We start from the raw sequence: 17,552 nt of genomic DNA on the forward strand, positions 1-17,552 counted from the left end.
TGATTGTTATCAGGAAGGGTGATCTTTTCTGGTTGAACCTCAGGGACCGAAGTCACCCGACTAGAGGCTACTTGGCCTATCTGGTCAACCAGATCCGATTCCTGTGAGGTATAGGGACTAATCTTAGGAAAAGGTAAAGGAAAAGATCTATTCAGGGAACGGTGACTACCGCTCCCTGTAGTACTTAAATGTTGGAAGGGAAGAATCGCACCGGTAGTAGTGGTTGAAGCTCGATCTAATGTCCTGAATACCGGTGAAAACGTCCCCCCACCCTGAAACCGGGTGGGGGCGCACCTTCAGGCTGTGTACTCCTTTGCTTCGGGTTTGGCTGGGTTGGTCCTCTGCTTGTCCGACCAGCCCTTCTTGAACCCTCCTGGAGGAGTCTTGCCTTTCCCGCTAGTACCAGCCGGGCGCCCTTTATGGGCGGTACAGAAAGGTCCTCGCTTGTTGCGAGGTCCCTTAGCTTTAGCAGCCTGTGGCAAAAAAGTGCTCTTGCCCCCAGTGGCATCCTTAATGATTTCATCTAGGTTGGCCCCAAATAGACGATTCCCCTGAAAAGGGAGATTAGTCAAGGTCTTTTTGGAACCTAGGTCAGCTGACCAGCATTTTAACCACAGCACACGTCTGAGGATCACCGCTGACATAGATATAGATGCATGCCCTAATAAGGGAGTAGTGTCCAAGGCTGCGTCACAGATAAACTGTAGCCCTTGTATAATCTGTTCCATCAAATCAGATGTCTCCTGGGGAATATCTTTTCCCCTAAGGTCTTGGCGTACCATTTTCGCCCATTCCGTAAGTGTCTGGGAAACTAGACCAATAACAATTACTGGTCTAAATGCTGACCCTATCAGAGAGAAGATGGTGCGGGACTCTGCTTCCATCTTTCGATCCACCGGATCCTTAAAGGACGAAGTGTCCTCCACTGGGATAACCGTGGCTTTATTCAGCCTGGAAATAGGTGGATCCACCACTGGTGGTACCGTCCATTTCTTAATGATGGATTCCTCAAACGGATAGCGTCTAGCAATACGCTTGGAAATAGTAAAGGTACGTTTAGAATGCTCCCATTCTCCTTTAATCTGATTACCGAAACATTTAGGTACAGGAAAAACCTTCACCGTTTTGATGGGCTTATTAGTACCAAAAGGAATCTCTGTTTCAGTTGCCTCTGCCGGTAAAGCCTCAAGTTTTAAGGTTTCCTGCACTGCCACAACTAGTGCGTCCACCAATGCTTCTTCCTGAATTATAGCAGGAGAAGAAGCGTCCTCCTCACTGTCTGAGGGGGCTTTACCTGGGATAACAGCCCTTGCAGAGGAACCTGCAACTGCAGTGACCATCTCTGAATCTGAGTCAGAGGTGTCAGATAGTATAGGGGTAGGCGGGGGTCGCTTCCTTGACCCCCGTCCCTGACAGGCCGCCTCCACCCGAGCCACCATAGACTCCAAAATTGCTGTAAATGACTCTACACTCTGTGCACCGGCGGGTCCCGTGGCCCCCTCGAGGGAAACAGGTGGGGGAATATGTGTGGCAGGGTCCATGATAATTCCAGTCACTTCCTGGATAATATAATTCAAAAATAAAAAACTTTTTTTTTTTTTTTTTTTTTCAGACCCCCAGCGCCACAAAAGCCCCTAAGTGTTACCTGCTAGGGATCCCTATCGATCGAGAGAGAGAGAGAGAGAGACCCCCAGGCTCACCACTTGATGCTCAGAGTTTAACTGCAACAGGTTACAGCGCTGTCTTGACAAACAGGAAGTCTTTTGGCTGGCTGCCCAGGAAGAAAGGAGGCGGCTCCGCCCCTCTGCACGCCTTCCGGCGCCTCCCCTAGCTCCACGAGGTGTTTGGATCACCTCAAACATGGCCGCCCCCATGCTGGAGACACGAGGCTACGCCAAAATGGCGGCTCGTGCAATCCAGCAAAAAAAATGGCGGCGGCCTGTACTGAATAGCGGTGTGCTGCAGGGCACACAACACTCTCTCTGCATGGGGATTTGGCGTGGTTGGCGGTACCGGCCCTGGCGGACCGCATGGCCATTCGGGAGGCCTGCTAATAGCTGGAGATCTGATTAGGAAGGCAGTCTACATGTCCGTGGCTTCTGACTGGTAGGTAGCTTATTCTTATCACCGTAAGATTCCCAGAATGCCACAGATTATAATCTTTTAACATGTATACAATTAGATTGTTAGCTCCCAAACCAAGCCTCCTGGCTTTTTGCACATAAAATCACACTCAAAGTAGGAGGATCTGTGACATTTATCGGATAGAGAGGGACTCTATCTTACCATACAGAGAGGGGCCCGCGTTCACCACAAGAACCGTCAGGGGAAAAGGGGGAACATACTACTCACCATACCGGAACCAGGCGGGCACCAACTCCTGACAGTACCCCTCTCCACCGGGGCGGGAGGGCTGTCGACCGATACGGACGCCGTGACTCATGGTCTTTGGCGTTTCAGCGAGACGTTTAACTCGCGGGGTCAGTCCTTTAATGGGACTTTGTCGCGGCCGACCCAGCGCGGAGCTATGGCCTGCACGCGCTCGTAGGCTGAACTGGGGTGACCACCGGATCTCAACATCCAGCCCGTCGCCCAGTTCAGCTTTCTTGCTTGAAGATCTCACAGGAACACTGGAGAAAAAAAGCTGTCTAAAAAATCCTTTAAGAAAAAAATCTTGCCAGGACCTAAGATCCCAGCAAGGTATCTAGGTCCTTACTCCTAACTAGACAGAAAATAACTGATTTGCTGAGGCAGAGAGAGAGAGGATATACCCTCTGGGACTGCCCCTAGGGTGTGGCCAGAGCTTTTTAATTTCCTGTCTAGTCCTGCTCCTGTGGAGGCAACATAACCCGAAGGTGGTGCATCACCGAGGACTACGTCTGTCAATGAGCGCTAGAGAAATAATATTTAGGAAAATAATAATAATAGTAAACCCCCCCCCACACACACACACACACACACACACACTTTCACTTGATCTATTTACTAAAGGAGTACACACTTTTCACTTAGAAAGGTGTATTTTCACTTTGAAAGTGAATGAACCCTTTGCTTAGTAAAAAAGATGAAGCTGGGTTGACTTTGAACACCCAATCATCTGCACGGGGAATTATGAACACCCAATCATCTGCACGGGGAATTATAAAAAAAAAAAAAAAAAGGGCTTTGCTTGCTTTTATTTACCAAGCGAGCACTCACCTTGCAAGATGAACAGTCTGTATTTAAATCGGTATTAAACCCAAAACCAAAAATGTCATATATTGCCGCTCACCAATCATTCGATGTGGTGGCTGCATTATATTTTTTTTTTTTTTTAGGCCTCAGTTTTTAGCTCTTGCCCCCTTCCCCACTGGGAGAACACAATAGGTACAGCTCTCCCCCCCTGCTGAGAGAACATAATAGGGGTGGCTCCCGCCTGCTGGGAGAACACAGCAGGAGTGGCTAACCCCCCCTCCCCCGCCAGGAGAGCACAATAGGGGTGGGTGGCTCCCCCCCTCCCCCGACAGGAGAATACGATAGGGGGGCTCCTCCTTGCCAGGAAAACACAATAGGGGTGGTTCTCCTCTGCCGAGAGAACACAATAGGGGTGGCTCCCCCCCTGCCGGGAGAACACAATAGGGGTGACTCCCCCCTGCTGGGAGGAAACAAAGGGACAGTCCCCCCCCCTGCCGGGAGAACACAATAGGGGTGCCCCCCCCTGCTGGGAGAGCACAATAGGGCTGCCCCCCCCCCCTGCTGGGAGAACACAATAGGGGTGGCTCCCCCCTGCTGGGAGGAAACAAAGGGACAGTCCCCCCCCTGCCGGGAGAACACAATAGGGGTGCCCCCCCCCCTGCTGGGAGAACACAATAGGGGCAGCTCCCCCTGCTGGGAGAGCACAATAGGGATGGCTCCCCCCTGCTGGGAGAACACAATAGGGACAGCTCCCCCCCCCCCCCTGCCAGGAGATCACAATAGGGGTGGCTCCCACCAACGCTGTATCTTGGCCTAGGCCAACAAGGCCCAGGCCTAGGGCAGCACTTTGCAGGGGGGGGGTGACAAAAAAAAAAAACACCCCAACATGAAAAATACAGCATCCTCCCGGCTTTTAGTGTAGCGCCATTCTTATAGGCCGGACTGGGTCGGGTGGCAGGGCCTATGAGGCAAATTAGTCTGGCGCCCCCAAAAGCGTCCAATAGACTTGCGTAGGTATGGAAAACCTACTTGAAGCAAGCAAAAGCCTCTCAACACAGCTTAGGGTCCATCCGCACCAGCCGCTGCACTGGTGAAGCCTAAAGAGGAAGTGGTGGGGTTTGCAGATGGCAGGGGGGTCTTAAACAGGAAGGGTAGTAGCCTTGGCAGTAATGGGCGGGTCATATTTAAATTAGGAGGTGCACGAGTTTAGTCAGGCCTAGGGCAGCACAAATCCTAAATACACCACTGGCTCCCACGTGCCATGAGAACACAATAGGGGGCGGCGCTGTAAACTGATACATCTGGGGGAGAGCTTGTTCTTTTGAACAGCAACAGACTTATTGACTGGAACACCTGGTAAGGTAAAAAAAAAGAAAAGAAAGCCTAAAAAGAAAAAAGAAAACTCATGCAGCCATCATACCTAAGGTTTGGTAAGCTGCAATATAATAAATGTTTACTTTTTTGTTTATTACTGCTTTTAATCAACCCCATTGTGTCCAGAAGCCAACCGAACCCCACTGGAAGCCGTCCTCTGCTATTCTCCTCCAACCCGATGCTCAATTATTGAGAATTCTTAAAAACGTTGCTTGTACCAGGAGGAGCTACAATTGGTGTACTTCATAGAAAGTCTGTCTACACCATGTATGTGCAGCAACCAAAGTGCCTCTGCAACCCACGTTAGATGTGCTGGGGAGACGCAGCGACCTTCATTTATCCTTCAAAGCATTTACACAATTTGTTTCTGAATTTCTTTGCATATTAAAAATCAAAAAAAATAATACAAAAAGCTAAAAATCTCCCTTTCAGGGCAAAGCTTACCTGTCCATTGGCTAAAATCTTTTTCAGCTCTGCAGAGGAGGTCTTTAAACTGTGAAATAAAAAAAAAGGAATATCACAAGTTGAAAAAATAGACCAATTCACCACAGTTTCTGTATTTGTAACACACAAGCAGTAGCTGAAGAGATGCATACAGCCTCCTCCTGGGAGGTACTATGTGCTGGAATATTCTCTCTCTGCATCTGCTCTTTTATGTACAACTTATATGTATGAGGTGTATCCAATGTATTATTATTTTTATTATTATACAGGATTTATATAGCGCCAACAGTTTAGGCAGCGCTTTACAGTGTGGGGGAAGACAATACAGTTACAGTACAATTCAATACAGGAGGAACCAGAGGGCCCTGTTCGCTAGAGCTTACAATCTAGAAGATGTATATCATTTTATGGAAGCAGTTTGCATTCCTGTTAAAGTAGAGGCAAATGCAAACTGAATGATATTTATGGCACTTTTCCACTGCAAGTACCGGCTAGTACCGGCTAGTACCGGCTCGGCTCTACTCGGCCCTGCTTGGCCCGGTTTGCTTTTCCACTGCTGGTACCGCATGGTATAGGGTCGGAACGGGTCGGTACGGTACGGTATAGGTTTGCTTTTCCACTAAAGCAGTACTAAAGTTAAGTGGGTGGGATAACAACGGGGTGGGTGGGATTCTCTGACCAATCAGTGGCTAGAAGTGACTGCATGCAAAGGATTGTGGGATATGGTACCAGTTTTGGTACCTGTTGGAACCACAATCGAGTAGGTACTGTTTTTTCAGAGCCGTACCGTACCGTTCGGTTCCATGCAGTGGAAAAGCAAACCTATACCGTACCGTACCGAACCGTTCCGACCCTATACCATGTGGTACCAGCAGTGGAAAAGCACAAAAGGGTGCCGAACCGGTACGGTTCCATGCAGTGGAAAAGCGCCATTACAGTGCTGTAAAAAATTATTTTATATTATTTATTTTATTTTAAATATATTTTTATATATATTTTGCTGTTAAAAAACAAAAAAAAAAAAAAAAAGCATTTGCTCCCTTCATGATTTTTTATTTGTTTGCTAATATGTCACACTTAAAGCGGAGTTCCGGGCACAAAATCGATATTTTTTTTTTGTGCCCGTCCGCTTGTTCCCCTTTACCTGGAAAGGAATTGGATAGTTAGGTTTTTTTTTTTTTTTTTAAACTCACCTTGTAATTAAGGCTCGGTTCACATATATGCGATGCGGGAAGGCTGCGAATCCGCAGCCTGTTCCCGCATCGCACACGCACCCCCGGCAGTTCACACTGCCATATGCGATACGCTGGGGGTGTCAATGTAATCTTAACAACACCCCCAGTTTGATCGCATATCGCAGTGCGATCGTGCAGCTCGCACAGGATCGGATCGCACAAGTGTGAACCACTGTGCGATCCGATCCTGATGCGGCTAGAAAAAAGGGTCCCTGTGCGTGTTTGGTGCGGCTGCGGTGCGAATTTAGCCATACAAACTGTATGGCTAAACTCGCACCGCACAGCTGATCGCATGTAATGTCGGAGCAGTGCACTCCGATATTGCATGCGAACCCCGCACACGCACAAGTGTGAACCGGGACTGAAGATTGAATATACTCACCTAGTCTTCACTTCCTCCCTCTGTGCCGCGGCTCCGCCGTCACTTCCTGGCTTGCGATGATTCCTGGGAGCTGAACGTCATCGCTCCCAGGAATCAATGCGACGGCACCGGCCCCGCTCGTCACTTCCGGGCGACGCTGCATTCCCCTGCTAAACAGCTTCTGGGCATGCCCAGAAGCTGTGGAGGAATGCGGCGCCGCACCGGAAGTGACGAGAGGGGCCGGTGCAGGCGCATTCTGGGAGAAGAAGACGCGGAAGAAGACGCAGAAGAGGATCGCGCCGGCTTCAGCTGCCCACAAGAGAGATGGAAACGCTGTGGAAGAAATTTTATAAGTAAGTATTTCTTCTAACAGGTAAGTGCGAACCGGGACAGATCAGAGGCTATCCATTGTGGAATGTACTAGCCCTGACTGTCCCTGGGGTATGTTTATTGAAAAATAATTTCTGTGCCCGGAACTCCGCTTTAAATGATTCAGATCAAACACATTTTAATATTACACAAAGATAACCCGAGTAAATCCAAAATGCAGTTTTTAAATGGCGATTTAATTTATTAAAGAAGTTGTAAACCGAAATTTTTTTTTTTTTTTCAACCTGAAAGAGAAACCCATAATGAGCTAGTATGCATCGCATACAATACTTAGAACGAGCCTCCGCCGTGCCGCCTGCTTACCTCTATGATGGGTGACATGTTCAGTCGCCCATCTTCCGGGATTACGGCATCCGGCCAGAGCCGCGGTGACGTCACTCCCGCGCACAGGCACGGGAGCCGACGGTCACGGCACGGGGCTCTGAAGGAACGGCACCAGCGGCCATTCCTTCAGAGCGCATGCGCCAGTGGCGTCACTGGCTGCATGTAAGGTAAATATCTCCTAAACAGTGCACGTTTAGGAGATATTTACAGTACCTATAGGTAAGTCTTAACCTCCCTGGCGGTATGATTCTTTTGGATTTTAGGTGCTGAAAGCGGTACCATTATTTTGCATGTAATTCTTGTGAATGAGCAGCCCAAACCAACTGTATACATTTATATATATATATATATATATATATATATATATATATATATATATACATACATGTATATATATATATATATATATATATATATATATATATATATATATATATATATACACACACACACACAGTTGGTTTGGGCTGCTCATTCACAAGAAGTATGTATGTATATATATATATATATATATATATATATATATATATATACACAGTGGGTACGGAAAGTATTCAGACCCCCTTAAATTTTTCACTCTTTGTTATATTGCAGCCATTTGCTAAAATCCTTTAAGTTCATTCTTCTTCCTCATGAATGTACACATAGCACCCCATACTGACAGAAAAACACAGAATTGTTGACATTGTTGCAGATTTATTAAAAAAGAAAAACTGAAATATCACATGGTCCTAAGTATTCAGACCCTTTGCTCAGTATTTGGTAGAAGCCCCCTTTTGATCTAATACAGCCAGGAGTCTTTTTGGGAAAGATGCAACAAGTCTTTCACACCTGGATTTGGGGATCCTCTGCCATTCCTCCTTGCAGATCCTCTCCAGTTCTGTCAGGTTGGATGGTAAACGTTGGTGGACAGCCATTTTTAGGTCTCTCCAGAGATGCTCAATTGGGTTTAAGTCAGGGCTCTGGCTGGGCCATTCAAGAACAGTCACGGAGTTGTTGTGAAGCCACTCCTTCGTTATTTTAGCTGTGTGCTTAGGGTCATTGTCTTGTTGGAAGGTAAACCTTCGGCCCAGTCTGAGGTCCAGAGCACTCTGGAGAAGGTTTTTGTCCAGGATATCCCTGTACTTGGCCGCATTCATCTTTCCCTCAATTGCAACCAGTCGTCCTGTCCCTGCAGCTGAAAAACACCCCCCACAGCATGATGCTGCCACCACCATGCTTCACTGTTGGGACTGTATTGGACAGGTGATGAGCAGTGCCTGGTTTTCTCCACACATACCACTTAGAATTAAGGCCAAAAAGTTCTATTTTGGTCTCATCAGACCAGAGAATCTTATTTCTCACCATCTTGGAGTCCTTCAGGTGTTTTTTAGCAAACTCCATGCGGGCTTTCATGTGTCTTACACTGAGGAGAGGCTTCCGTCGGGCCACTCTGCCATAAAGTCCCGACTGGTGGAGGGCTGCAGTGATGGTTGACTTTCTACAACTTTCTCCCATCTCCTGACTGCATCTCTGGAGCTCAGCCACAGTGATCTTTGGGTTCTTCTTTACCTCTCTCACCAAGGCTCTTCTCCCCCGATAGCTCAGTTTGGCCGGACAGCCAGCTCTAGGAAGGGTTCTGGTCGTCCCAAATGTCTTCCATTTGAGGATTATGGAGGCCACTGTGCTCTTAGGAACCTTAAGTGCAGCAGAAATCTTTTTGTAACCTTGGCCAGATCTGTGCCTTGTCACAATTCTGTCTCTGAGCTCTTCAGGCAGTTCCTTTGACCTCATGATTCTCATTTGCTCTGACATGCATTGTGATCTGGAAGGTCTTATATAGACAGGTGTGTGGCTTTCCTAATCAAGTCCAATCAGTATAATCAAACACAGCTGGACTCAAATGAAGGTGTAGAACCATCTCAAGGATGATCAGAAGAAATGGAAAGCACCTGAGTTAAATATATGAGTGTCACAGCAAAGGGTCTGAATACTTAGGACCATGTGATATTTCAGTTTTTCTTTTTTAATAAATCTGCAACAATGTCAACAATTCTGTGTTTTTCTGTCAGTATGGGGTGCTATGTGTACATTCATGAGGAAGAAGAATGAACTTAAATGATTTTAGCAAATGGCTGCAATATAACAAAGAGTGAAAAATTTAAGGGGGTCTGAATACTTTCCGTACCCACTGTGTATATATATATATATATATATATACACACACACACACATATACCCATATTATATATACACACACACACATATATATATATATATATATATATATATATACACACACATATATTTACATAAAAAGTACAGTAAAACTGCAGGAAAGGGCACTGGGGGGCAATGTAATGTGATTTTTTTTTTATTTTGAATAGTATCAGTGTGTTTGGTGTGTTTTACATTCGAATTTGCCGCCGGTTCCACACCCCGGCGGACGTCACGTCACCGGAGACGGAAGTCGGGGCTCGCAGATGATCAGGAGGAAGCTCCGCCGCCGCATACCGCCCGCATTCTTCGCTGGATCCCGGAGAAAAGGTAAGTAAAACCTCTTCCAGCATCCAGCGATCTTCTTAGCGCTACCCCGAGTGTGACTCGGGGTTACCCCTTTTGGCTCTAAAATCTAACCCCGAGTCACACTCGGGAATACCGCTAGGAAGGTTAATATAGGATCACCTATAGGTACAACTTGCAGAGGAGGGTTTACTTCCTCTTTAACTACTTGCCGATCGCCCACCGCAGATATACTGCAGCGGGTTAGCTTGGCTGCGCGAACCGCCCTACCTGTACGACAGTTCGCGGGAGCACTCCTGGGGGCCCCCATTAGGCAGCGGGGGACTTCGATGCACAGGGCTAGCGGCCGCGATTGCCGCCGGGCACCCACATTCGCTCTCCATTGAGAGAAAACGACGATCTGCTGTTGTAAACACAGCAGACTGTTGTTCTCTCTGGAATGAACACAGAGCGCCTGTGATCCTTCTATTTAGGATCACAGGTCCTTGTGTTGATTCCACAAGCCCATCCCCCTCAGTAAAAAAAAAAAAAAAATCCCCTGGTCAGGAAGGGGGTAAAATCTTCCGGGGCTTAAGTGGTTAATAACATTCAATTACAATATGTTTTGTGTCACAATTGTATACGCTATATCTTTTTTTTTTTTTTATTATTTGCTTTTTTTTTCCCCCATGAAAGTGGAGTTACCCTTTATGTGTGAATAGGGCCCTAAAGGACAATGGTGCAGCTGGAGCAGCCAGGTGTGGAAGAGAATTCAGGTTGTCTGAAAGCTCAACATTTGTAATAATCCGCAGCCCTGAGCAACGCTTAATACATCCGTGTATTCATGTAGTAAGTCACGCTTTGGTTACCTTATTAGCAATCCATGTTAATACCATTTCCTTATCCATTAAATAGCTGGCAGAATGCGAATCACACACAGAATTCTCACTTCTCTTTTCACAAAACAGCCCCGGGCGGGGGGGGGGGGGAACTGTAATAGGGACACCTGACTCATAAGGGGAGATTTACTAAAACTGGAGCACTCAGAATCTGGTGCAGCTGTGCATGGGAACCAATCAGCTTCTAGCTTCAGCTTGTTCAACTAACCACTTCTGGACAGGAAGGATTTGCCCCCTTAATGACCAGGCCATATTTTGCGATTCGGCACTGCTTTACTTTAACGGACAATTGCGCGGTCCTGCGACACTGTACCCAAATAAAATTGATGTTCTTTTTTCCCCACAAACACAGCTTTCTTTTGGTGGTATTTGATCACCTGTGCGATTTTTATTTTTTGCGCTATAAACAAAAAAAGAGCGACAATACACTGCACTGCCGGGGGACCCCAGAAGAAGAGGAGGGGCCTAGAGCTCTGCCAGGGAACCCCAGAAGAAGAGGAGGGGCCTAGAGCACTGCCGGGGGACCCCAGAGGAATAGGAGGGGCCTAGAGCACTAGCGGGGGACCCCAGAAGAAGAGGAGGGGCCTAGAGCACTGCCGGGGGACCCCAGAAGAAGAAGAGGGACCTAGAGCACTGCCGGGGGACCCCAGAAGAAGAGGAGGGGCCTAGAGCACAATGGCGGGGTACCCCAGAAGAAGAGGAGGGGCCTAAAGCACTGGTGGGGGATCCCAGAATAAGAGGAGGGGCCTAGAGCACTGGCGGGGGACCCCAGAAGAATAGGAGAGGCCTGGAGCACTGGCGGGGGACCCAAGAAGAAGAGGAGGGGCCTGGAGCACTGGCGCTTGGATCCCCAGAAGAAGAGGAGGGGCCTAGAGCACTGGCGGGGGACCCCAGAAGAAGAGGAGGGGCCTAGAGCACTGACGGGGGACTCCAGAAAAAGAGGAGGGGCCTAGAGCACTGGCGCTTGGATCCCCAGAAGAAGATGAAGGACCTAGAGCACTGGCGGGGGACCCCAGAAGAAGAGGAGGGGCCTAGAGCACTGGCGGGGACCCCAGAAGAAGAGGAGGGGCCTAGAGCACTGGCGGTTGGACCCCCAGACGAAAAGGAGGGGACTAGAGCACTGCCGGGGGACCCCAGAAGAAGAGGAGGGGCCTGGAGCACTGACGGGGGACCCAGGAAGAAGAGGAGGGGCCTGGAGCACTGACGGGGGACCCAGGAAGAAGAGGAGGGGCCTGGAGCACTGCCGGGGGACCCCAGAAGAAGAGGAGGGGCCTGGAGCACTGACGGGGGACCCAGGAAGAAGAGGAGGGGCCTGGAGCACTGATGGGGGACCCAGGAAGAAGAGGAGGGGCCTGGAGCACTGCCGGGGGACCCCAGAAGAAGAGAAGGGGCCTAAAGCACTGATAGGGGACCCCAGAAGAAGAGGAGGGGAATGGAGCACTGACGAGGGACCCCAAAAGAAGAGGATCGGGGCAGCTCTGTGTAAAACCATTACACAGAGGAGAGAAGTATAACATGTTTGTTATTAAAAAAAAAAAGAAAAAAGTTTAAAATCACTTTAAGCTTTGACAATAAATCCTGGAAGCCCATTGGTTACTATGCAAAGCTGCACCAGATTTGGCACATTCAATTTTTCATAAAACGCCCACAAAAATGTACATATTCTTACCTATTGCTGGGCATACTGTCTGATATGGAGGTGTTGCAGTTATTTGATGATCCAGCTCTGGTATTCACCTACCGCCAAAGGAGAAGAACAGGAAAAATGGATGTTAGTGGCATGTAAAGGGTCAATAATAAGCACAGTCACAAAGTGGTTAGCACTTCAACCTAGCAGCACTGGGGTTATCGGTTCCTGCCTGGAGTATGCATGTTCTCCTTGTGTCTGCGTGGGTTTCCTCCGGGTACTCCGGTTTCCTCCCACTCTCCAAAGACATGTTGGTAGCTTAAAGTGTTACTAAACCCACAACAGTAAAATCAGTCTCTATATACAGGAGTAAAGCATTCTTGTTATACTCACTGTGGAACGTATGGGGACAATCCTCTGCATTGTGTAAAAAAAAAAGCCATTTGATCCGCTCATCTCTCTGATCCTCCCCTTTCTTTGCTGTCCCTGATCCATCTCCTGATTGAACAGAGCCTTTGGAGTCACTCTGCACATGCTCCGTTTGGTGTGTATTACTGGAGTGTTGTTTTTTTTTTTCTTGGGAGAGTGCATGTGATCAGCACAGGGCCAATCAGCACTGTCCAGACAGAGTTTCAGAAACATAGAAACATAGAATGTGTCGGCAGATAAGAACCATTTGGCCCATCTAGTCTGCCCAATATATCTGAATCCTATGAATAGTCCCTGGCCCTATCTTATATGAAGGATAGCCTTATGCCTATCCCATGCATGCTTAAACTCCTTCACTGTATTTGCAGCTACCACTTCTGCAGGAAGGTTATTCCATGCATCCACTACTCTCTCAGTAAAGTAATACTTCCTCATATTACTTTTAAACCTTTGCCCCTCTAATTTAAAACTGTGTCCTCTTGTGGTAGTTTTTCTTCTTTTAAATATGCTCTCCTTCTTTACCGAGTTGATTCCCTTTATGTATTTAAAAGTTTCTATCATATCCCCTCTGTCTCTTCTTTCTTCCAAGCTATACATGTTAAGGTCCTTTAACCTTTCCTGGTAAGTTTTTTCCTGCAATCCATGTACTAGTTTAGTAGCTCTTCAGGGGTCCTGCAGGCTCATAGGACAGTCAGAGAATGAAAGCTCCTCCTACAAGCTTTAACCAGACACTGATAGAAGTCACAAGACTGCTATATACTGCTGATGAGAAAAGGTATTTAGCTGTTTATAGTTAATAAAATAATTGCATTTTCATGTTCTGTGTACTGTGGGAGACCAGATAAAGGGAATGCAGGCTCCTGGGGAGAGCAGTTATAGTGCTTGCAGGCTTCTGGGAGAGCAGATATAGTGACTGCAGGCTCCTGGGGAGACCAGATATAGTGAATGCAGGCTCCTGGGGAGAGCAGATATAGTGACTGCAGGATCCTGGGGAGATCAGATATAGTAAATGCAGGCTCCTGTGGAGAGCAGATATAGTGACTGCAGAGTCCTGGGGAGACCAGATAAAAGGAATGCAGGATCCTGGGGAGATCAGATATAGTGACTGCAGGCTCCTGGGGAGAGCAGATATAGTGACTGCAGGCTCCTGGGGAGAGCAGATATAGTGAATGAAGGCTCCTGGGGAGAGCAGATATAGTGAATGCAGGCTCCTGGGGAGACGAGATATAGTGACTGCAGAGTCCTGGGGAGACCAGATAAAAGGAATGCAGAGTCCTGAGGAGACCAGATAAAAGAAATGCAGAGTCCGGAGGAGACCAGATAAAAGGAATGCAGGATCCTGGGGAGATCAGATATAGTGACTGCAGGCTACTGGGGAGGCCAGATATAGTGACTGCAGGCTCCTAGGGAGACCAGATATAGTGACTGCAGGCTCCTAGGGAGACCAGATATAGTGAATGCAGGCTCCTGGGGAGACCAGCTATAGTGAATGCAGGCTCCTAGGGAGACCAGATATAGTGAATGCAGGCTCCTGGGGAGACCAGCTATAGTGAATTCAGGCTCCTGAGGAGACCAGATATAGTGAATGCAGAGTCCTGGGGAGACCAGATATAGTGAATGCAGGCTCCTGGGGAGAACAGATATAGTGAATGCAGGCTCCTGAGGAGACCAGATATAGTGAATGCAGGCTCCTGAGGAGACCAGATATAGTGAATGCAGGCTCCTGGGGAGACCAGATATAGTGAATGCAGGCTCCTGGGGAGATCAGATATAGTGAATGTAGAGTCCTGGGGAGCCTGTATCCAGTCTCCCCAGGAGCCTGCATTCACTATATCCGATGTCAGTGGGATATCTGGTCTCCCACCGTACACAGAACATGGAAATACAGTTTTCTCTTACGTCCTCCGACAGTCGCCGCCCCTTCCCAAATCTTCACCAATGGGTATTGACCTTTGCTCCGCAGGAGTAGCTAGGCAACAAGAATTGTTAATACAAAAGCTTTTAGCATAGACACACCCCTAGGGGCTGTCCCCTCAGTCAATACATTCCTGCACCAGCATTCCCAACTCAGTTTGATCTTGCCTAGCTTAGGAGTAGCTGGCTTTCCTGTGCTGGGGCTTTAGTCTCAGCCTTCTACCCTTTTGATTTTATTTCAAGTATTTTTCTTTTCTTTACTAGCTGTTATTTTGTCAGCTTTAGTTTAGGATTCTTCGGATGAAGATGTTCCTGCGGAGCTGGGTCTCGGACTGGCCGCCCTGGATCTCAGGGCTGAGTGCCAGATGGATCCCCAGCCTGCCATCGAGCGTTCAGCTTAGGTTTGCCCTGGCACATTGAACGATCCATCCCTGTTCGCTGCAGGGATGCTGCCTGTGAGGTGGCTACCTCACTGGACGCCATGCTGCAGTCTATGGCTGCGGTCTACAAGCGTCCTGGCTGCGGCACTCCCTGTCTGCCTTGATAGCGGTTTGTCGCTGGAGGCGGTTCCCCACGCCATCTGGTACGGTAAGCACCTTCTGTGTGGGTGTCAGTCTGTGGCTGTGTGGTACCCCCCATGTCTGTGTAAGTGCGGGCTCCCTGTCAGATCCCTGTATGGCTGCATTGCCTGTGGGCTGCGAGGGGGGGCCATCCTGCTCTGCTGTGAGTTATGCTCTGGGTGCAGATTCAGGTACAGACATGTGTTGTGCGGCGGCCGCTGCGGCGATCCGCCATTTTTTTGCTTATATGATGTGGCCGGCCCTGTCCCTGTACAGCGCCGTGTTTTGGCGCCATTCGCTGCCATTTTGGCGGGCCGCGCTCGTTCGAGCACATGTCGGCGCCATTTTCCTGTAGCCTCATCCCTCAGCCGAGCGGCCATGTTTGCGGAGCCTCATAGGCTATATCAGTCAGCCAGCTATTGCATCACTTCCTCTTTCTCTGGGAACAGCGATCGGTGGCAGCAGCCTGTTGTGCTCTCTCCAGGTTTTTACCTTCTTTGTCCTGTCATTCCTTGCTCAGTGTCCTCTATCCCTGCGGGATCGGTGCATACAGTAGTGTACGGTGGGCTGCGCTCGCCGTGGTGTTAAAGGGCCAGTACCTTTTTTCCTTTTCATTGCTGGGGCATGGATTCTCAGGATAGCAAGTTTCCCCCCGCCCTGGTGGGGGACCAGGGGGCTGCTGCACCCCACCGAGGGGGGCTGATCTGGCCGCGGTGGTGGCGTCCTTGGTTTCTCAGGTGCAGATGCTGATGGCTGATCGATCCGCAAAAAGGGCCAGGTTATCCATTTCCTCTGATTCAGAGGGCGATGTGGCTGCTGTGGCTGGCGTACCCTTCTCGGGGTCCTGCTCATCTTTGGACCTTATGGGGTCCGAGGGGGAGGCAGAGGTGGAGGGGGTTGATGTTTCTCCCCCTGGCTCGCCTGAAGAGCTTGCACTCATGAATGAGCTGATTGCCTCCATTAAGGATACCTTGCACCTAGAGGATGAGCCTACTCCTCCTGCTAGGGTGTCCTCTTTTGGAACGCAGAGAACTCGAAAATCAGCGCAGGTTTTTCCCTGCCCTGCGGAATTTCATCATACTGTTAATGAGCAGTGGCGCAATTTAAAGAAGCCCTTTACTGTGCCAAGTAAGTTTAAACTGCTTTATCCGTTTGCGCCCTCCACCGACGAGCGTTGGTGTGTGGCGCCTCAGGTGGATCACGCGGTGGCCATTTTGAACAAGGCTACTGCGGTTCCTTCTGAGGATACCCCGGTTTTCTGGGACCCTACGGACAGGAGAATGGAGTCTCTTGCCCGTCATGCCTATATGGTTGCTGGTTCTATGCTGAAGCCTATTTTTGCTTCCATTATGGCGGCACAGGCTGTTGCAGATTGGACGAAGATGCTCAGGCGCACCCTGGTGGCTGATTCGGCTCTGCCTACCACGTTGGCTATGGTGGATCAAATCCATCAAGGAGTCATGTACTTGTGTGATGCGGACTTGAATTTGGCTCCCTTGGCTGCGCGCCTGTCCAGCGTGGCGATATTGAACCGTCGTCTGATATGGTTGAAAAATTGGTCGGTCGACCAATCTTCTCGCAAGACGCTGGCGGATTTTCCCTACGCGGGATCTCGCCTTTTTGGCGAGGCTTTGGATACTCTGATAAAAGGGGTTACAGGGGCAAGAGTCAAGGGGGCACCAGGAGTGCCCGAGCGGCTCGAGAAGTGGGCGACATTCTGTCTTGGGCCGAGACGCACGTCCCGGCGATAACGGCAGTTCACATTCCGGGGGTGGAGAACTGGCAGGCGGACTATCTGAGCCGCCAGACCCTGGACCAGGGGGAATGGTCCCTTCACCCGGATGTCTTTCAGATGTTGTGCGCGAGGTGGGGTTCTCCAGATGTGGACCTGTTCGCGTCTCGTCTAAACAACAAGGTGGAAAGGTTCGTGGCAAGAACGCGCGATCCTCGGGCGGACGCTTCGGACGCGTTGGTGGCGCCCTGGCATCAGTATCGTCTGATGTATGCCTTTCCCCCGAAAGAGGCAGATTGGCCTCGGAACAGCATGCGGTGATTCTGGTGGCACCGGACTGGCCTCGCCGGTCTTGGTACGCAGACCTCGTAAATCTGGCAGTCGACGCTCCGTGGCGCCTGCCGCTTCGGGAAGACCTTCTGTCTCAAGGGCCGATATTCCATCCTGCTTTACAGTCGCTGGCTTTAACGGCCTGACTGTTGAAAGCCAGGTCCTGAAGGATAGGGGTCTCTCCCCTGAGGTCATTCCCACTTTGATCAAGGCTAGAAAAGCCTCTTCGGGAAAAATTTACTACCGTACTTGGAAAGCTTACTTTGCCTGGTGTGAGT

General features: G+C 49.1%; 1 protein-coding gene and 1 long non-coding RNA gene across 2 annotated transcripts in view; one reads left to right on the top strand and one right to left on the bottom strand.

The window, feature by feature from the left end:
- Positions 1-17,552, top strand: part of LOC309552212 — a 603,675-nt gene that overhangs the window by 329,392 nt on the left and 256,731 nt on the right. The window lies entirely within an intron of this gene.
- MAP2K5 (mitogen-activated protein kinase kinase 5) overlaps positions 1-17,552 on the bottom strand; it is a 308,258-nt gene that overhangs the window by 216,481 nt on the left and 74,225 nt on the right. The window contains exons 6-7 of the mRNA XM_082253022.1: positions 12,352-12,419; positions 4,993-5,041 (exon numbers count right to left, since the gene is read on the bottom strand). Of these exons, the coding sequence (XP_082109148.1) occupies positions 4,993-5,041; positions 12,352-12,419 (117 nt within the window). The remainder of the gene's footprint in view (positions 1-4,992; positions 5,042-12,351; positions 12,420-17,552) is intronic.

Source organism: Pelophylax lessonae (genome assembly GCF_965119305.1).
Source record: "Pelophylax lessonae genome assembly, chromosome: 4".
In the NCBI taxonomy this organism is placed as follows: Eukaryota; Metazoa; Chordata; class Amphibia; order Anura; family Ranidae; genus Pelophylax; species Pelophylax lessonae.